We start from the raw sequence: 22611 nt of genomic DNA on the forward strand, positions 1-22611 counted from the left end.
GTAACTCTGGTTCATAGGCACATGATTACTGCAAACAATAGCTGTAGGATCAACAGAGTTATTCAGGGCAGTTAGGGGGACATACATTAAATTACTTACATTGTGTCTGCCAACACCCCTGGGATAATGTACATTTGATGCAGCATTATGACAACTCAGTGTCACAATGGTAGCGATTAACTGAACTGGTCTTGAGTCCATTTTTAGAAGTTCTGAGCTAGCCCTCCTGATTGACCGCACATGGACTACGACAGTGTCAGCTCCCGGCATCTGGCGTAGAACAGTCGGAAGCAGCCTTGTAATGTCCTGTACTCGTGCTCTTGGGTAGCACAGGGTTTTTGCACTGAGAACCAAGATGTTTCTCACCATCGAGCTGTCGATGATGACAGCTGGTGAAACAGCCGAGGAGGTCCGGCCGTTCTTTCGCCTCGGGTGATTTAGAAGACCCCTCAAGGACCGAAGGGCGGTGGGGCCCGATGGACCTGAGCCGGCTGTAGTATCCATCGTGGATGATGAATGGGCCGGGTGTCATTGGCAGCCTCACGGTCTGATGAGGGTGGGAGCTCTGAGGATCTGAACCCGAGGTAGAAGCCACCGGAGAAGGAGACAGAACAGAGGATCAAGGCTCAGGTACCTCCGGCTCAGGTACCTCCGGCTCAGGTACCTCCGGATCCGATCTCGAATCGGAAGCCCCTAAGGAAGAAGGCGCTGGAACCTCTGGATCCAGGGTGGCAAAGCCAGTTCTGGTCTGTGTCCAGTCCGGGCTTAACATCTCCAAGGAGGCACCCGTTGCCAGAGGAAGCTTTCTTCGACTTCCACGGCGCGTAACATATTTCCATGGCTGGTTGGTTGGGTCGAGAACAGAAACATCCCCTAAGTCCATTCTCCAGGGAAAGGGGAGACTTCTTCGGGGAGGGATCCCTGCAGAGTCCCGGCCATTCGGCTGTGGAGAGCCGACACGGCAGCAACTCTTCCACCAGACCAGAGCAGCGTCCGGCTACTGGGGTGGAAGGAACGCCATAATATCCTATGTCATGTTTAAATAGAGTGTTGTGAACATTGACTGAACATTGGCTAACGCTGACCAAAAGCTCAGTTTTAATGGATAAGAGTAGATACTCCTCAGTTCCACCATCCCTCTCAGCTCCTTATTATATCACAATAAGGCAACGCCAACAATAAAAAGCTCCATTGGCCAAAAATGCAGCCTACCACTCATGCCCTCCTCCTTGTTTGGCTCAAGTAATTTGTTTCCATCCAAACCTCCATACCTCTTCCTCCATGTGCGTCATAGAGAATGGGTTCTCTGGAAACTGGAAAAACAAAAGATTTTCAGTATATTAGTTGGTATATTTTTGTCAATAAATATGATTGTTTATCTTGGTAAGCATATTACATTGTCTCTCTCAATAGATTGGGCTACAAAGTGTCACTACCAAATGAAACAAGCAAATTATTTCCTATTTATAATTAATGGATCAAGAGAAGGACAATGACAACACTTGAATAGCACAGTTAAAAAGTAGTAATGGCGCAGAAGGAGATGGCCGCCGTCTTATGATCCAGTAACCAATTGTGCTTATGTGTATGTTTTTTCGCGTTATTTGTAACTTATTTTGTACATAATGTTTCTTACACCATGTCTTATGACCGAAAAGAGCTTCTTGATATCAGGGCAGCGATTACTCACCCCGTACTGGAGGAATTCTTCTTCTTAAACGAGTCGGACGGGAAGGTTTTACTCCAGACACCTGACAAGGCCCTCATCCCTATCATTCGTAGGAGGAAAAAATTTAGATATCGTGGACGAAGGTCCGGGTGCCATCCATCGCCGGGAGGGTAATCTACCTTTACCATCAGTCCTATTAGCCAACGTACAATCAATTGATAAAACAATTGACTAACTACGAGCACATATATCCTACTAACGGGACATTAAAAACTCTAATATCTTATGTTTCACCGAGTCGTGGCTGAAAGACAACATGATTAACATACAGCTGGCGGGTTGTAAGCTTTTCGGCAAGATAGAACAGTGGCCTCTGGTAAGACATGGGGCGGCGGCCTATGCATATTTGTAAACAACAGCTGGTGCACGAAATCTAAGGAAGTATCAAGGTTTTGCTCACCTGAGGTAGAGTATCTCATGATAAGCTGTAGACCACACTATTTACCAAGAGAGTTTACATCTATATGTTTCGTAGCTGTCTATATACCACCGCAGACCGATGCTGGCACTAAGACCGCACTCAATGAGCTGAATATAGGCCAAAAGCTAACAGGAAAACGCTCATCCAGAAGCGGCGCTCCTAGTGGCCGGAGACTTTAATGCAGGGAAACTGAAATCTGTTTTACCTCATTTCTATCAGCATGTTAAATGTGCAACCAGAGGGAAAAAAACTCTAGACCACCTTTACTCTACACACAGAGATGCGTATAAAGCTCTCCCTCGCCCTCCATTTGGCAAATCTGACTATAATTCTATCCTCCTGATTCCTGCTTACAAGCAGAAACTAAAGCAGGAAACACCAGTGACTCGGTCAAGAAGAAAGTGGTCAGATGAAGCAGATGCTAAGCTACAGGACTGTTTTGCTATCACAGACTGGAACATGTTCCCAGGATTCTTCCGATGGCATTGAGGAGTACACCACATCAGTCACTGGCTTTATCAATAAGTGCATTGATGACGTCGTCCCCACAGTGACCGTACGTGCATACCCCAACCAGAAGCCATGGATTACAGACAACATCCGCACTGAGCTAAAGGGTAGAGCTGCCTCTTTCAAGGAGTCAGACTCTAACCCGGAAGCTTATAAGAAATCCTGCTATACCCTCAGACAAACCATCAAACAGGCAAAGTGTCAATACAGGACTAAGATCTAATCGTACTACACCCGCTCCGACGCTTGTTTGATGTGGCAGGGCTTTCAAACTATTACAGACTACAAAGGGAAGCACAGCCATGAGCTGCCCAGTGACACGAATCTACCAGATGAGCTAAATCACTTCTATGCTCCCTTCGAGGCAAGTAACACTGAAACATGCATGAGAGCTGTTCCAGACGACTGTGGGATCACGCTCTCCGTAGCCGATGTGAGTAAGACCTTTAAACAGGTCAACATTCACAATGCCGCAGGGCCATATGGATTACCAGGACGTGTATTCCGAGCATGCGCTGACCAACTGGCAAGTGTCTTCACTGACATTTTCAACCTGTCCCTGACTGAGTCTGTAAAACCAACATGTTTAAAACAGACCATCTTAGTCCCTGTGCCCAAGAACACTAAGGTAGCCAGCCTAAATAACTACCGACCCGTAGCACTCATGTCTGTAGCCATGAAGTGCTTTGAAAGGTTGGTAATGGCTCACATCAACACCGTTATGCCAGGAGCCCTAGACCCACCCGAATTTGCATACCACCCCAACAGATCCACAGATGATGCAATCTCTATTGCACTCCACACTGCCCTTTTTCACCTAGACAAAATGAACACCTATGTGAGAATTTTATTCATTAACTACAGCTCAGCGTTCAACACCATAGTGCCCTCAAAGCTCATCAATAAGCTAAGAGCCCTGCAACTGGATCCTGGACTTTCTGACGGGTCGCCCCCAGGTGGTTAGTGTAGGGAACAACACATCGGCCACGCTGATCCTCAACACGGGGGCCCATCAGAGGTGCGTGTTCAGTCCCCTCCTGTACTCCCTGTTCACTCATGACTGCATGGCCAAAAACACCTTCATCAAGTTTGCCGATGTCACAACTGTTCAACGACAACGATGAGACAGCCTATAGGGAGGAGGTCAGAGACCTGGTCGTGTGGTGCCAGGACAACAACCTCTCCCTCAATGGGATCAAGACAAAGTAGATGATTGTGGACTACAGGAAAAAAGGGCCGAGCATGCCCCCATTCTCATCGTCGGGGCTGTAGGGGAGCAAGTTGAGATCTTCAAGTTCCTTGGCCAACAAACTATCATGGTCCAAACACACTAAGACAGTTGTGAAGAGGGCACGACAAAGCCTATTCCCCTCAGGAGTCTGAAAAGATTTGGCATGGGTCCTCAGATCCTCAAAAGGTTCTACAGCTGCACCATCGACAGCATCCTGACTGGTTGCATCACTGCCTGATATTCCAACTGCTTGGCCTCCGACCCAAGGCACTACAGAGGGTAGTGCGTACGGCCCAGTACATCACTGGGGCCAAACCTCCTGCCATCCAGGACCTCTATATCAGGCGGTGTCAGAGGAAGGCCCTAAAAATTGTCAAAGACTCCAGCCACCCTAGTCATAGACTGTTCTCTCTGCTACCGCACGGCAAGCGGTACGGGAGCGTCAGTCGAGGTCCAAAAGACTTCTTAGCAGCTTCCACCCCCAAGCCATAAGACTGAACAGCTAATCAAAGGGCTTCCCAGACCCCTCTTTTACACTGCTGCTACTCTCTGTTTTTAATCTATGAATAGTTACTTTAACTAACCGGTGCCGCCGCCCATTGACTCTGTACCGTACCCCCTGTATATAGCCTCGCTTGTTATTTTACTGTTGCTGTTTAATTATTTGTAACTTTTATTTTCTATTTAGACATTTTAAATCTATTTTTTACTTAACACTTTTTTTTCTTAACTTCTTAAAGCATTGTTGGTTAAGGGTTTGTTAGTAAGCATTTCACTGTAAGGTGTACACCTGTTGTATTCGGCGCATGTGACAAATACAATTTCATTTGATTTGATTTGAATGGACACCAGCAAGAGTAGATGTTGTGATGGTAACAACTAATGGGGGTCCAAATAAACATCAAACCATTTACTTGGTTTTAAACAACGTTGTGCATAACTAACCATGTTCCAAATGCATTGAACGGCATCCGGTTTGGAGCGAGCGGTCGCATTTGCATTCGCTCTGCAGGTAGTATAACTTTTCATTTCATTTTCATTACATTTCATTACATTTCATTATAGTACAACGGTTTAATTTGTCTAACCTTAGCAATTTCTTCTTAGCTAGCTACTTAGCCGTCTGTGTATAAAAGATAATTGCGTAATTATCGTATTCCGTCGTCTATCGTAGTCCACACTTATCTGCCCAGCAGCTAGCAAACGTCCACCGAATAGTAGTATAAACTTTTCATTACATTTCATTATAGTACAACGGTCTGATTTTCATTTTCACTACAGTACAACGGTTTGATTTGTTTGATCTTAGCTAGCTACATAGCCGTCTTTGCATCAAACATAATTGTGTAGTTATTGAGGTTCGCCAGCCAGCTATTTTCGCCCTAACGTAACGCAACGTAGCAAACACTGCTAGCTAGCCAGCTTGCCACCGAATAGCAGCATTGTAGAAACGAGTGCATTACAACGGAACGACTTGATCAGTGTAGTGTTGGCTGACTACACAGTTGTCTTTGCTATCTTTGATTTGTATTTGTTCGATCTTAGCTAGCTACTTAGCTGGCTCCATAGCCGTCTTTGTATCGGTGATACTTGTGTAGTTATCAAGGTTCGCTGAGGTTCGCTAGCCAGGTATTCTCGCCCTAACGTAACGTAACGTAGTCAACCCTGCTAACTAGCCAGCTAGCCACCGATTAGCAGCACGGTAGAAACGATTACATTACAACGGAACGACTTGACTTGTGTAGTGTTAGCTAGCTACATAGTTTTCTTTGCTATCTTTTTATCTAAGATAATTGTGTAGCTTTGAGTAATTATCGGTTAGCTAGCCAGCTATTTTTCGCCTGCCGCGCTGCCGTCCTCCTACCTAGCCAACACTGCTAGCTAGCCAACTTCTACCGAATAGCAGCACTGTAGAAACTTACACTACAACGGGACGACTTGATTAGCGTAGTGTTAGCTAGTTGTCTTTGCTGTCCTTGTATCCATGATAATTGTGTAGTTTAGAGAAATTTAGTGAAATTGTCGAGGTTACCTAGCCAGCTTCACTTTCAACAACGTAGCCACTGCTAGCCAGGCTACTTCACCAGCCAGCAGTACTATATCATTTTAGTCAATAAGATCTTGTATTTTATTTTTATCTTTTTGCAACGTAAGCTTAACTTTCTGAACATTCGAGACGTGTAGCCCACTTGTCATTCTAATCTCCATTGCATTAGCGTAGCCTCTTCTGTAGCCTGTCAACCATGTGTCTGTCTATCCCTGTTCTCTCCTCTCTGCACAGACCATACAAACGCTTCACACCGCGTGGCCGCGCCCACCCTAACCTGGTGGTCCCAGCCCGCACGACCCACGTGGAGTTCCAGGTCTCCGGTGGCCTCTGGAACTGCCGATCTGCGGCCAACAAGGCAGAGCTCATCTCAGCCTATGCGTCCCTCCAGTCCCTCGACTTCCTGGCACTGACGGAAACATGGCTCACCACAGATAACACTGCTACTCCTACTGCTCTCTCTTCGTCTGCCCATGTGTTCTCGCACACCCCGAGACCTTCTGGTCAGCGGGGTGGTGGCACCGGGATCCTCATCTCTCCCAAGTGGTCATTCTCTCTTTCTCCCCTTACCCATCTGTCTATCGCCTCCTTTGAATTCCATGCTGTCACAGTTACCAGCCCTTTCAAGCTTAACATCCTTATCATTTATCGCCCTCCAGGTTCCCTTGGAGAGTTCATCAATGAGCTTGATGCCTTGATAAGCTCCTTTCCTGAGGACGGCTCACCTCTCACAGTTCTGGGTGACTTTAACCTCCCCATGTCTACCTTTGACTCATTCCTCTCTGCCTCCTTCTTCCCACTCCTCTCTTTTGACCTCACCCTCTCACCTTCCCCCCCTACTCACAAGGCTGGCAATACGCTTGACCTCATCTTTACTAGATGCTGTTCTTCCACTAACCTCATTGCAACTCCCCTCCAAGTCTCCGACCACTACCTTGTATCCTTTTCCCTCTCGCTCTCATCCAACACTTCCCACACTGCCCCTACTCGGATGGTATCGCGCCGTCCCAACCTCCGCTCTCTCTCCCCCGCTACTCTCTCCTCTTCCATCCTATCATCTCTTCCCTCTGCCCAAACCTTCTCCAACCTATCTCCTGATTCTGCCTCCTCAACCCTCCTCTCCTCCCTTTCTGCATCCTTTGACTCTCTATGTCCCCTATCCTCCAGGCCGGCTCGGTCCTCCCCTCCCGCTCCGTGGCTCGACGACTCATTGCGAGCTCACAGAACAGGGCTCCGGGCAGCCGAGCGGAAATGGAGGAAAACTCGCCTCCCTGCGGACCTGGCATCCTTTCACTCCCTCCTCTCTACATTTTCCTCTTCTGTCTCTGCTGCTAAAGCCACTTTCTACCACTCTAAATTCCAAGCATCTGCCTCTAACCCTAGGAAGCTCTTTGCCACCTTCTCCTCCCTCCTGAATCCTCCTCCCCCTCCCCCCCCCTCCTCCCTCTCTGCAGACGACTTCGTCAACCATTTTGAAAAGAAGGTCGACGACATCCGATCCTCGTTTGCTAAGTCAAACGACACCGCTGGTTCTGCTCACACTGCCCAACCCTGTGCTTTGACCTCTTTCTCCCCTCTCTCTCCAGATGAAATCTCGCGTCTTGTGACGGCCGGCCGCCCAACAACCTGCCCGCTTGACCCTATCCCCTCCTCTCTCCTCCAGACCATTTCCGGAGACCTTCTACCTTACCTCACCTCGCTCATCAACTCATCCTTGACCGCTGGCTACGTCCCTTCCGTCTTCAAGAGAGCGAGAGTTGCACCCCTTCTGAAAAAACCTACACTCGATCCCTCCGATGTCAACAACTACAGACCAGTATCCCTTCTTTCTTTTCTCTCAAACTCTTGAACGTGCCGTCCTTGGCCAGCTCTCCTGCTATCTCTCTCAGAATGACCTTCTTGATCCAAATCAGTCAGGTTTCAAGACTAGTCACTCAACTGAGACTGCTCTTCTCTGTATCACGGAGGCGCTCCGCACTGCTAAAGCTAACTCTCTCTCCTCTGCTCTCATCCTTCTAGACCTATCGGCTGCCTTCGATACTGTGAACCATCAGATCCTCCTCTCCACCCTCTCCGAGTTGGGCATCTCCGGCGCGGCCCACGCTTGGATTGCGTCCTACCTGACAGGTCGCTCCTACCAGGTGGCGTGGCGAGAATCTGTCTCCTCACCACGCGCTCTCACCACTGGTGTCCCCCAGGGCTCTGTTCTAGGCCCTCTCCTATTCTCGCTATACACCAAGTCACTTGGCTCTGTCATAACCTCACATGGTCTCTCCTATCATTGCTATGCAGACGACACACAATTAATCTTCTCCTTTCCCCCTTCTGATGACCAGGTGGCGAATCGCATCTCTGCATGTCTGGCAGACATATCAGTGTGGATGACGGATCACCACCTCAAGCTGAACCTCGGCAAGACGGAGCTGCTCTTCCTCCCGGGGAAGGACTGTCCGTTCCATGATCTCGCCATCACGGTTGACAACTCCATTGTGTCCTCCTCCCAGAGCGCTAAGAACCTTGGCGTGATCCTGGACAACACCCTGTCGTTCTCCACCAACATCAAGGCGGTGGCCCGTTCCTGTAGGTTCATGCTCTACAACATCCGCAGAGTACGACCCTGCCTCACACAGGAAGCGGCGCAGGTCCTAATCCAGGCACTTGTCATCTCCCGTCTGGATTACTGCAACTCGCTGTTGGCTGGGCTCCCTGCCTGTGCCATTAAACCCCTACAACTCATCCAGAACGCCGCAGCCCGGCTGGTGTTCAACCTTCCCAAGTTCTCTCACGTCACCCCGCTCCTCCGCTCTCTCCACTGGCTTCCAGTTGAAGCTCGCATCCGCTACAAGACCATGGTGCTTGCCTACGGAGCTGTGAGGGGAACGGCACCTCAGTACCTTCAGGCTCTGATCAGGCCCTACACCCAAACAAGGGCACTGCGTTCATCCACCTCTGGCCTGCTCGCCTCCCTACCACTGAGGAAGTACAGTTCCCGCTCAGCCCAGTCAAAACTGTTCGCTGCTCTGGCACCCCAATGGTGGAACAAACTCCCTCACGACGCCAGGACAGCGGAGTCAATCACCACCTTCCGGAGACACCTGAAACCCCACCTCTTCAAGGAATACCTAGGATAAAGCAATCCTTCTGCCCCCCCCCCCCCCCCCCCCCCCCCCCCTTAAAAGATCTAGATGCACTATTGTAAAGTGGCTGTTCCACTGGATGTCATAAGGTGAATGCACCAATTTGTAAGTCGCTCTGGATAAGAGCGTCTGCTAAATGACTTAAATGTAAATGTAAATGTAACTCCACTAAGACAAGTCTAGTCATTATGTGGGGGATAAGTAGTGTCCATCTCTAGGTGAGTTATGACATGTCAATCTATCATCAGCTTCTCCACTTGAAGCAGCACCTGGGCTGCATGTTTCCTTTGGTATGGGCTGCCTTGCCTTCAGTTAAATTCCATGCAATGTGACATTTCATTTACCTTTTTTGCTAAGACTGGAAAATATGTAAGCTATTGCTTTTCCTAACATTTGACTATTATGATAAATATGAGTTAAACTTAGAATAGATAAGGATTTCCCTCTGTGTCTTGGCTTGGACTGTTTTCCATTGAGGGATGAGTCTGTCACTGGATACTTGGTCCACATGTGAGTGTGTGTGCTGTGTGTTATGTTGCTTGCTCTGAAGTTTCTGAAAGAATGGGATGAACTTAAAGGGGACCCAGTGAGAAAGTGGGTGGGACATTATTCAGAAGGAATGCTGAACCACTCAACTGCAAGGAAAGGGCAGTCATAGGTGTTTTTCAGCGGTGGGAAAACATTATAGAATGTGAACATGCTGCAACATCTTGAAGTTTAGGAGCACCAAAAAGGACTGCATTACACATTCACAAGCAATACATAAGAATTTACGAAATGTTTACTTTAGAGCCTGCAAATTTCTGTTAAAGCTGCAATATGTAACTTTTGGGGTGACCTGACCAAATTTACATTGAAATGTTAGTTATCAATCTGTCATTCTTATTGAAAGCAAGTCTAACAAGCGGTAGATCTGTTTTATGTCCGCAATTTCTATGCTTCCCATTCTTAGGCTTCGTTTTTGCATCTTTTACTTTTGGTTTTGTAAAATACAATATTTTAGTTTATGGAAAATATCACAGCAGTTTAGATGGTACAATGATTCTCTACACTATATTTGCTTGTTTTGTCACATAAACTGAAAATAGGCAAACTATTTGAATTTTAGCAACCAGGAAATGGCGGAGCGATTTCTGCATAGTGCATGTTTAAAGCTATGTCACAGTATATGCAGTTATACTGCAGTTGTTAACACTGTAGTTATTCCATTTCATACATGTTTATGTTGTTTGTAACCTACTGCTGTGTGTTATATGGCTAATGGATGAAGTTATTATGTAGCTGCCCTTCAACTAAAGTAATACAGAACATGTTGAAGTATACTAGACATAAAAAGTGAGCGAATTGTTAAGTGAGCGAATTGTTATGTGGGCAAATTGTTATGAATTACATTTTCTGAATGCCTTTACAAAAAATACTACTTTTAGAAAACATGCGCAGATAACGCGCAGAGTTGACACCGATGGAGACACGCTGTTGCAACTTGCCATGCGCAGGCAGACCTGTGTGAAATTTGCCACAAAACTGCCAATTGCAGTTTGCCTTCAAAATAAAGGTCCCCAATTGATAATGATTAAAACGAATACAAATAGTGGAATCATGCCATATTTTGACTAGATAATGCTAAACAAGTTCGGAATGTTGTTATATAAATTCAACAAATGACAAAAATGTGTTAATTTTATCTGTTGATAAAAATCTGTTGAAATCACACATGTATTAGACTTTATAATTGCATTGGGGGCATACTTACAGTGCCTTCAGAAAGTATTCACACCCCTTGACTTTTTACATATTTTGTTGTGTTACAGCTGGAATTGTTAAATGGATTACACTGAGATTTGTGTCACTGGCATACACACAATACCCCATAATGTCAAAATGGAATTATGTTTTTAGAAATCTTTATGAATGAATGAAAAATGAAAAGCTGAATGTCTTGTGTCAGTAAGTATTATTCCCCTTTGTTACGGCATGCCTAAATACATTCAGGAGTTAATATCTGCTTAAGAAGTCACATAATAAGTTGCATGGACTCACTCTGTGTGCAATATTAGTGTTTAACATGATTTTGGAGCAACTACCCAACTACCTGCACCCCACACATACAAGGTCCCTCAGTTGAGCAGTGTTGATGCAAACGTAGCTAAGATGGGGTGAGGCCTGTTTCATAATAAAGAGCTAATCTGCCTTTTTAACATAACTATCAACAAGGCAGGTCCTACAGTCACTAGTTTTGTCGAACCAGGACTACTGTCCAGTCTTGTGTTCAGGTGCCATAGAGGGACAGGCTGCCCAGAACAGGGCAGCATGGCTGGCCCTTAAATGTACACAGAGAGCTAACATTAATAATATGCATGTCTAACTCTCCTGGCTCAAAGGAAAGGAGAGATTGACCTCATCACTACTTTTTTTGTAAGAAGTATTGACATGTTGAATGCAGTTGTGCTGTCTGTTTAAACTACTATCACACAGCTCAGACACCCATGCATACCACCAGGGGTCTCTTCACAAAGTACTACATAGAGCCATGACTACATGGAACTATTCTACATCAAGTAACTAATGGAAGCAGTAAAATCTGATTTAAAAAACAGATGAAAATACACCTTATGAAACAGCGGGGACTGTGAAAAGGCACATAGGCATAGACACATGCATGCACACACACACACACACACACACACACACACACACACACACACACACACACACACACACACACACACACACACTATACACACAAGCACACATGGATTTTGTGTTGTAGGTATGTGGTAGTACAGTAGTGGCCCGAGGGCACTAACTGCTGTGACATCTGTTGTGAAATGTATTGTAATGATTTTTAAATTGTATGTAGGGCGGCAGGGTAGCCTAGTGGTTAGAGCGTTGGACTAGCAACCGAAAAGTTGCAAGATCGAATCCCTGAGCTGACAAGGTAAAAAATCTGTCTTTCTACCCCTGAACAAGGCAGTTAACCCACTGCCATTGAAAATAAGAATTTGTTCTTAACTGACTTGCCTAGTTATATAAAGAAAATATATATAACTGCCTTAATTTTGATAGACCCCAGGAAGAGTAGCTGCTGCCTTGGAATAATAAATACAAATACAACTCAGTTGCCAGAGAGGAAAGAAACCGCTCAGGGACTTCACCATGAGGCCAGTGGTGATTTTAAAACAGTTACAGTGTTTAATGGCTGTGCTATGAGAAAATTGATGATGGATCAACAACATTGTAGTTACTCAACAATACTAACTTAAATGACAAGATGAAAAGAAGGAAGCCTTTACAGAAAAAAATATTCCAAAACATGCACTAAAGTAAAACTGCAAAAAAGGTGGCAAATAAATGTAATTTATATCCTGAATTCAAAGCATTATGTTTGAGGCAAATCCGACACAACACATTACTGAATACCACTCTTCATATTTTCAAGCATGGTGGTGGCTGCTTCATGTTATGGGTATGCTCGCCATCGGCAAGGAATAGAGAGCTTTGTAGGATAAAAATAAATGGAATAGAGCCAAACACAAGTCCTAATGGAAAACCTAGTTCAGCCTGCTTTCCAACAGACAATGGGAAACAAATTCACCTTTCAGACAGGACATTAACCTAAAACATGAGGCCAAATATACACTGGAGGTGCTTACCAAGAGGACATTGAATGTTTCTGAGTGGCCTAGTTACAGTTTACTTAAATTGGCTTGAGGATCTAAGGCAAGACTTGAAAATGGCTTTCTAGCAATGATCAACAACGAACTTGACAGAGCTTGAATAATTTTTTAAAGAATAATGTGCAAATATTATACAATCCAGGTGTGCAAAGCTCTTGCTGTAATCACTACCAAAGGGATGTGAATACCAATGTAAATGAGCCATTTTATTTTCAATAAACTAAACTTTCTAAAAACATGTTTTCTCCATCCTCATGTAACACAAAAATGTGGAATACGTTGAGGGTTATGAATACTTTATGAAGGCACTGTATAGCCTAACCTATGGATTGTGCACCCATGAAATGCTAATATTTGTGTAAACTCTACACAGAGTTTAGAGATTTGTGTTCTGCTGATACCCCATTTCATGAGTGCACAATCAATAGGTTAGGCTGTACAGTGCATATAAGTATGCACCCAATGCAATTCTAAAGTATAATACATCCACAGTGAGATGAACAGATTTTTACTTTTTTTGTGTCAATTTAACTAATTATTGTATTTTATTGAATGTATATAACAACATTCCGACTTTGTTAAAACTTCTTCTGGCTGCAAGCCCGAGGCCGGCCACAATATGACAACAGCCACTTCAAGTGCAGGGCGCGAAATTCAAAATATATGTTTTAGAAATATTTAACTTTCACACATTAACAAGTCCAATACAGCAAATGAAAGGTACACATCTTGTGAATCCAGCCAACATGTCCGATTTTTAAAATGTTTTACAGCGAAAACAGCACGTATATTTATGTTAGCTCACCACCAAATACAAAAAAGGACAGACATTTTTCACAGCACAGGTAGCATGCACAAAGCCAACCTAACTAACCAAGAACCAAACAAACTAACCAACAAACAACTGCATCCGATGACAGTCTTATAACATGTTATTCAATATATCTATGTTTTGTTCGAAAAATGTGCATATTTCAGGTATAAATCATAGTTTACATTGCAGCTACAATCAGAAATTGCACCGAAAGCAGCCATAATAATTACAGACACCAACGTCAAATACCTAAATACTCATCATAAAACATTTCTGAAAAATACATAGTGTACAGCAAATGAAAGACAGGCATCTTGTGATTCCAGCCAATATTTCCGATTTATTAAGTGTTTTACAGCGAAAACACAATATAGCGTTATATTAGCTTACCACAATAGCCAGAAACACAAGCCATTCCCCAGTAGCAAAGGTTAGCATTCGTAACAAACCAGCAAAAGATATATAATTTTTGACTAATTCTTGACAGTCCTATAACATCAGGTTATACATACACTTATGTTTTGTTCAAAAATGTGCATATTTAGAGCTGAAATCAGTGGTTATACATTGTGCTAATGTAGCATATTTTCCCACAACGTCCGGATATTTTTCTGACACTTTTTCTGACACACATATTCTGACCAAATAGCTATCCATAAACATAACAAAAAAATACATGTTGTATAGGAAATGATAGATACACTAGTTCTCAATGCAATCGCCGTGTTAGAATTCTAAAAATAACTTCATTACGACATACAGCTTAGGTATAGCGAGAGAGTACCCAAAAGCTGGGCGCCAACGACTAGTTCACATGTACAACAGATATATGAAATAACATCATAAAATGGGTCCTACTTTTGCTGATCTTTCATCAGAATGTTGTACAACGGGTCCTTTGTCGGGAACAATCGTTGTTTGGATTTAGTACGGCCTTTTTCCCTCTCGATTTAGCAAGCACACTTGTCAAGTGGCGCAAATCTCTCCATGTCAACAAACGGAAGAGAACGGAACACGGCAAAACTCCCGAAAAAAATTCAATAATCTGATTCAACTATATTGAAAAAACATACTTTACGATGATATTGTCACATGTATCAAATAAAATCAAAGCCGGAGATATTAGTCGTCCATAACGGCAGCTTATCAGAAGGCAAATCCAGGTTCCTTCTCGCCCCTTCCTGAAAACAGGAAATGGGTGACACGTCATTCCAAGAGGATTTATTCCACTTCAGACCAAGATAAACACTCCATTTCTTCTCTCACTGCCTCTTGACATCTAGGGGAAGGTGTATGACGTGCATGTATACTAATACGTATCATGCCCATTTATAGGCAGGACCTAGAACAGAGCCTCGATTTCAGACTTTCCACTTCCTGGTCAGGAAGTTTGTGCCAAATGAGTTCTGTTTTACTCACAGATATAATTCAAACGGTTTTAGAAACTAGAGAGTGTTTTCTATCCAATAGTATGCATATTGTACAAGCAAGAATTGAGTACGAGGCCGTTTGAAATGGGCACCTTTTATCTGGCTATTCAATACTGCCCCTGCAGCCCAAACAGGTTTTAAGTATTATCTAGTCCAAACATGGCATGATTCCACTATTTCAATGGGGACTTTTATTTTGAAAGCAAACCGGAAATTACACTGTTGTTGCTAATCTTTATTCTGGCTAGCTTCACATGGGTCTCAGGTAGCACTGTGTGCAGTAGCTTTGTTAACATTTTCTGACCGCTGTGCCTTGACGTTACTGGAGATACATTTAAAAACAATGCACTGTAGTTTGAATAGTCACTGAGATTCCTTGATGCTCACCCAAACCCGTTCTCTTCGTTTAACCCGGATAACATTATTTCAGGTGTTACATTTGAGCAACTTTATCCAAAAGCGTCTGTCTCTCTACTTCTGTCGGAGACTGTCCTCATCATCACACCAGCTCGAGGGACCTTTGGCAGCAAGAAGAAATTACTCTGGAAACCATAACATGCCCAAAAAGGACAAAACGGTAGGGGTGTGCTAAAACAATGTCCGTGTAGTACAACCTCCGCCCATTATAGTACCCTGCCCAGAATTTAGATACTATTACTAACCGGCTACCACCTGCGGTACTCAAACCTGCACCTTGGAGAGTGCTACCCTATGTGCATAGTCATTGAACACTGGACTCTTTAATAATGTCTACATAATGTTTTACCCACTTCACATGTATATACTGTATTGTAAAAGCCACTTTATGCTTGATCTGGAAATGTGGTCGGAGACTTCCTATGGATGTTGTGACGCAATTACGAAGCCTCTGGGGCATGCAGAGGCCAAATCAAACTCTGTTCCATTTTAAAATGTTGTAACATTGCGGAGGTCTCTGTATAGCTCCGCATTGACATGCTTGGTTGACAGTAGGTGGGGTGGTATGTGCTGTATACAAACTAACTTCCTTCACAATAGCTCTGCTCCACTAAGCTTTGAAAGCCTTAAAGTCTGCGGAGGCTGCATTGCAATAAATGCTGTACGGCCACGTCAATTACAGATTGACCACGGAGAGCCTTTAAGGCTCATCCTATATAACTACTGCTGTAGGCTACACACCGTTTCTATTCATATACTGGCCAGCAGCATACCTCCCTGCATCCCACTGCTGGCTTTCTTCTGACGTTAAGCAGGGTTGGTTCTGGATGGAAGACCAGATGCTGCTGGAAGTAGTGATGGAGGGCCAGTAGGAGGCACCATTTCCTCTGGTCTATTATTTTTTATCCCAATGCCCCAGGGCAGTGATTGGGGACATTGCCCTGTGTAAGGTTCCATCTTTCGGATGGGACGTTAAACGGATGTCCTGACTCTCTGTGGTCACTAAAGATCCAATGGCACTTAATGTAAGAGTAGGGGTGTTAACCCCGGTGTCCTGGCTAAATTCCCAATCTGGCCCTCATACCATCACAGTCACATAATCATTGCCAATTTACAATTGGCTCATTCATCCCCCCTGTCCCCTGTAACTATTCCCCAGGTTGTTGCTGTAAATGAGAATGTGTTCTCAGTCAATTTACCTGGTAAAATAAGGGTAAAATAAATAATATCTATACTGTAGCGACACAGGTTTATAAGGGCGGTTATCGACTCGGTCAATGGTGCTTCGGGCCAGAAGTTTGTGGGTTCAAGTCGCGCTCCCTGCCTGTTTCATTACATTGGTGTCGGAAGTGATTGGACCTCACATTGACCGAGCCCAATATTCTTTTAATGCTTACTTTTCCCTCATGTTGAAATTAGCAAGCAGGCAGGCTAGATAGTGCTGTTAGGTATTCGGTAGCTTGAAACTGTAGTGAATTCCGATTGGTCAATAGCAACGTGATGTCACGGAGTATTTGCATAAAGTTCAGTTTTCCCCAATATTGGTCCCACCCTGTTCACGTACCTCACGTTTCTTTGTTTCATCGCCCCAAATGTGCTATGTGGATCTCTTGTGTATGACTGCGTCTGAGGTCTAGCGCAAGGAAGCGCTCCCTGCCTGTTTATTTACAATACACAACATCATATACATGTATATTTATATTCCGTAGTCTGACATTGCTTGTTCTAATATTTCTATATTTCTTAATTCCTATATTTTTGGGATTTGCGTGTATTGTTTTATATTGTTAGGTATTACTGCACTGTTGGAGATAGGAACATAAGCATTTCGCTACACCTGCCAAAACACCGGCAAAATATGTGTACATGACTAATAAGAATTTGTTCTTAACTGACTTGCCTAGTTAAATAAAGGTTACATTTACATTTTTAAAATGTAATTACAATTTTGATTTGTGTAGCTTTGCTTGCCAGTACAGAAGTCCAGATAGGACATATGAAAAAAAGATCATTGCTCAACGTTGTTTCCAACGGCTCTGCTAAAAACCACAGCTCCAAATTCACTCCATTCATAAATATTACCAGTTAACCAACACCCATCTAGTTTTGTGACTAGCTGGACCTACCATTTGGTTTTGAAGTATTGAAACCAAACCATATGATTTTAATGAAAAGTATTTTAATAAACCAAATGAAAAGAAGCACTCATCATTTCAAATAGGCTACATGTCTTATCAAACAGAATATACACACTCTAAATAGGTCAGGAGCCAGACAGGGAGCCTAATAAGGACAATTAATTACTTAGGCCATATTATTTAATTCATTTCAAGGCTATAGCCTACAAAGAAATACATTGTGGAGCATTTGTGAGTGTGACATACTAGGCTGACAGAGACATTAAGCGCTCAGCATTTAAACAACATTTAGTTGTATTAAATCATTATGGTCTATAAATTGTGCATATAGACTGTGATTTACTTAGAATTAAATGAAAAATGCCTTATTAGGCTCAGTGTTTTTGAATTCATTTTTGGAAACACGAGTTTGGGCAAAATCTGTGACTTCAGGCTCATGCGATGGTGCCTGGCCAACAGGCCAGCAGTGGAGAATATCCTCTCTGTGCTTGCAGATCCACTGGGGATGCTAAACACCCTTCGGCCACTCTTTCCAGGCTGGGCAGGGATGCGGAGTTGTTTTAGTTTTTTTTCGATAGGTAGGACTAAAGGTTTTTAGGCTAAATAACACTGTCAAAACGGAAAACTCGAAAGAGGTAATATGCCAGGCATGATGGCCTATTGTATAGATAATAGAACAAAAATTAACTAAACTTTTAAGAGATCAGATTTTTTTTTAACTAAATACTTTGACACACACTAGCTACCCACTTTCTTCCTTTCTGTACACATAGTAAGTACAACATCATGCTTTCAGGATACATGTATTTTCAGATTCCACCATGATTATTTAGTTGTGGACACAACACCACCGCATTCCCTCTTGCTCTTGGTCCTCCTCATCTTTGTAAGTCACCTTGATTTTGCACCTGTGTGCTTTATCAGTTTCTCCATCATTCTTAAATGGAAAAAGTTTGGAACTACCAAGACTCTTCCTAGAGCTGAGCAATCGGGGGAGAAGGGCCTTGGTCAGGGAGGTGACCAAGAACCCGATTGTCACTCAGACAGAGTTCCAGAGTTCCTCTTTGGAGATGGGAGAACCTTTTAGAAGGACAATCATCTCTGCAGCACTCCACCAATCAGGCATTTATAGTACAGTCGTGGCCAAACGTTTTGAGAAAGACACAAATATGAATTTTCACAGAGTCTGCTGCCTCAGTTTGTATTATGGCAATTTGCATATACTCCATAATGTTATGAAGAGTGATCAGATGAATTGCAATTAATTGCAAAGTCCCTATTTGCCATGCAAATGAACTGAATCCCCAAAAAACAATTTCTACTGCATTTCAGCCCTGCCAAAAAAGGACCAGCTGACATCATGTCAGTGATTTCTCGTTAACACAGGTGTGAGTGTTGACGAGGACAAGGCTGGAGATCACTCTGTCATGCTGATTGAGTTCGAATAACAGACTGGAAGCTTCAAAAGGAGGGTGGTGCTTGGAATCATTGTTCTTCCTCTGTCAATCATGGTTACCTGCAAGGAAACACGTGTCGTCATCATTGCTTTGCACAAAAAGGGCTTCACAGGCAAGGATATTGCTGCTTGCAAGGAAACATGTGCCGTCATCATTGCTTTGCACAAAAAGGGCTTCACGGGCAAGGATATTGCTGCCAGTAAGATTGCACCTAAATCAACCATTTATCGGATCATCAGGAACTTCAAGGAGAGCGGTTCAATTGTTGTGAAGAAGGCTTCAGGGCGCCCAAAAAAATCCAGCAAGTGCCAGGACCGTCTCCTAGAGTTGATTCAGCTGCGTACAGAGCTTGCTCAGGAATGGCAGCAGGCAGGTGTGAGTGCATCTGTATGCACAGTGAGGTGAAGACTTTTGGAGGATAGCCTGGTGTCAAGAAGGGCAGCAAAGAAGCCACTTCTCACCAGGAAAAACATCAGGGACAGACTGATATTCTGCAAAAGGTACAGGGATTGGAATGCTGAGGACTGGTGTAAAGTAATTTTCTCTGATGAATCCCCTTTCCGATTGTTTGGGGCATCCGGGAAAAAGCTTGTCCGGAGAAGACAAGGTGAGCGCTTCCATCAGTCCTGTGTCATGCCAACAGTAAAGCATCCTGAGACCATTCATGTGTGGGGTTGCTTCTCAGCCAAGGGAGTGGGCACACACTAAATTTTGCCTAAGAACACAGCCATGAATAAAGAATGCTACCAACACATCCTCCGAGAGCAACTTCTCCCAACCCTCCAGGAACAGTTTGGTGACGAACTGATATGTGTGTAATTATAAGTGACACTTCATGTTTTGTGTATAATATTTACACTCACAGTGGGTGAGCTTCATTCCTGACAGGCTGATCAGATTAAATTTCAGCCTCAGAGGCTGATGTCTAGATGCTTTAGGCTGTTTTATAGGTAAAGCTCCTTGCAGGTAGATTAACTGTCAGTGCTTTATAGGCTGATGCATATAAACCAGAGTGGGTGAGCTCTATTCCTGGCAGGCTGATCAGATTCAATCAGGATGCTGCCTTGTAGGCTGTTTCATTTGTAAGGCTCCTTGCAGACAGCCTACAAGGCAGCATCCTGACTTGCCAGCCTCTGAGGCTGCTATTGAATCTAAATCAGCCTGTCAGGAATTAACTCTTGATCATTTACATAATGCACTGTTTGCTAATCCTTCTGCAAGGAGCTTAACCTATGAAACAGTCAACAAGGTAGAATCCTGATTTACAGTGCATTCAGAAAGTATTCAGACCCATTGACTTTTTCCACATTTTTACGTTACAGCCTTATTTTAAAATGGATTTAATATTTTTTCCCCTCATCAATCTACACACAATACCCCATAATGACAAAGTAAGAACAGGTTTTTAGACATTTTTGCAAATGTATACAAAAAAAATGCAAGCTTGGCACAACTGTATTTGGGGTGGTTCTCCCAATCTTCTCTGCAGATCCTCTCATGCGCTGTCAGGCTGGAAGGGGAGTGTCGCTGCACAGCTATTTTCATGTCTCTCCAGAGATGTTTGATCGGGTTCAAGTCCAGGCTCTGGCTGGGCCACTCAAGGACATTCAGAGACTTTTCCAGAAGCCACTCCTGCACTGTTTTGGCTGTGCGCTTAGGATCATTGTCCTGTTGGAAGGTGAACCTTTGTCCCAGTCTGAGGTCCTGAGCGCTCTTGAGCAGGTTTTTATTAAGGATCTCTCTGTAATTTCCTCCGTTCATCATTCCCTTCATCCTGACTAGTCTCCTCTCTCTGCAACCACCATGCTTCACCGTAGGGATGGAGCCAGGTTTCCTCCAGATGTGACGCTTGGCATTCAGGCCAAAGAGTTCAGTCTTGGTTTCATCAGACCAGAGAATCTTGTTCCTCATGTTCTGAGTCCTTTAGGTGCCCTTTGGCAAACTCCAAGTGGGCTGTCGTGCATTTTACTGAGGAGTGGCTTCTGTCTGGCCACTCTACAGTCGTGGCCAAAGGTTTTGAAAATGACACAAATATGAATTTCCACAAAGTTTGCTGCTTCAGTGTCTTTAGATATTTTTGTCAGATGTAATTATACTTCAGTATTCCATAGTAACAAGTATTTCACATATCACTTCCTCAGAATAAAACTGTAGGCCTACAGAAGCCGTTGGAGAAACCTTCACCTTCTGGGCCAGTAGCTCGAAACAAGAACGGAGTGGTGACAATTTCAGTGCACGCGAAGCCTGGATCTAAACAGAACGCAATTACAGGTGCACTCTTTTTGTATGCCGAAAAATGATGGCAATAGAAACTCAACTATGAGACTAATTGAGGGCTAGCCCCATATTTGTGTGCTCACATTATTTGTGTATTTTTTGTGTGTAATACATTTAACGTAGCTAGGCTATGTCATTTTTTTTAAACCAAAATTATCTTTCCCAGATGTGTCTATAGAGGCAGTAGGTGTCGCTATTGCCGCACCGCCAACAGATGGGGAGGCCAATGCGGAGCTTGTGCGGTATCTCTCCAAGGTGCTGGAGTTGAAGAGAAGTGAAGTCGTTTTGGACAAGGTTTGTTTATATAGCATACTGTGTTGCCCATAACAGAACAGTTTTCAATTTAAACTAAAATGCTGCATCATGTCCTTATGTCTCTCTGCAGGGCTCCAGATCCAGAGAGAAGATAATTAAAGTGACTGGGTCACTAACCCCGGAGCAGGTGTTGGACAGGTTAAAGCAAGAGGCTTCTGGATGACATCATGGAGGACATTGTATTCCTGGTTCTATGCACCTTTACAGTATTGGTTGATTTTAAGACATCTATGGAAAACAGCTCAGATAAAACAAGATAGTAGCTATGTGTTTGCATCAGCTGATACATACACCAATAAATACACTATGTGACATGCCCTATATGGAAGCATTCTACAATTATTTTAAATGTATAGGGGTCTGAAATGATTCCCAAAATGTTGAAGGAACCCTTGTTTACGGAGGCCATCCTCTCTCTTTTCTCAGAAATAATTAGCTTATCATCTTTTACACTGTGATAGTTAAAATAAAATATATGAATCACAATGAGTCTTGCCTTACACGGAACCCAAACCGGCTGCGCATGTGCGCCATCGTGCATACATTTATTTTGTCCCCTGTCGTGAAAAATTGCAAGATTATGTTATAATGCTTGTATTACATTATAATGGTTGTTTTATTTGACAGAATAGAGTAGTCTGTTGTGTGTGTGTTCCACTGAGGATGGGCCTCTATGAGATAGCACTGACAGAGGAGATTTACGATGTCTTTGGGTGATAAAACCTAAAGAGCATTCCAGATTGGATGAGGTAATGGTTCTGTGCTATGAAGTACCAGGAACGAGATTAGAACCTCGTCTTATGGACCAAACTGAGCGATAATTTATAGTGAATGTTATCTGGCTAAGGGATACTCCTTTCTCAATTATAAAGGCCCTTTGTGAAGATTTCCTAAGATCTGTGGTTCGTCATGTAGGTTGAGAGGGGTGTTGGCTATAAAAGATCTTTGTAATTTTCTGTAGTCACTTCCAATGGTTCATTAGAAATGGTGCATCATTGAAAGTCAAATTGC

General features: G+C 43.6%; 1 protein-coding gene across 1 annotated transcript; it reads left to right on the forward strand.

The window, feature by feature from the left end:
- Positions 1-15222: 15222 nt before the first annotated feature.
- On the forward strand, positions 15223-22086 carry c12h15orf40 (chromosome 12 C15orf40 homolog). Its single transcript, XM_055939916.1, has 4 exons — positions 15223-15573; positions 21150-21279; positions 21452-21579; positions 21671-22086. The coding sequence occupies exons 1-4, from the start codon at positions 15376-15378 to the stop codon at positions 21761-21763; spliced, it is 549 nt and encodes a 182-aa protein (XP_055795891.1). The 5' UTR covers positions 15223-15375; the 3' UTR covers positions 21764-22086.
- The last annotated feature ends 525 nt before the right edge of the window (positions 22087-22611 follow it).

Source organism: Salvelinus fontinalis, chromosome 12 (genome assembly GCF_029448725.1).
Source record: "Salvelinus fontinalis isolate EN_2023a chromosome 12, ASM2944872v1, whole genome shotgun sequence".
Taxonomy (NCBI): Eukaryota; Metazoa; Chordata; class Actinopteri; order Salmoniformes; family Salmonidae; genus Salvelinus; species Salvelinus fontinalis.

Bases quoted from the DNA above. Each gene is read 5' to 3' on its own strand.
- c12h15orf40 (XM_055939916.1), top strand. From the start codon at position 15,376: ATGCTCACCCAAACCCGTTCTCTTCGTTTAACCCGGATAACATTATTT. The intron at 15,574-21,149 runs GTAGGGGTGTGC...TCACTTCCTCAG, and splicing joins TGCCCAAAAAGGACAAAACG to AATAAAACTGTAGGCCTACA. The intron at 21,280-21,451 runs GTGCACTCTTTT...TATCTTTCCCAG, and splicing joins TAAACAGAACGCAATTACAG to ATGTGTCTATAGAGGCAGTA.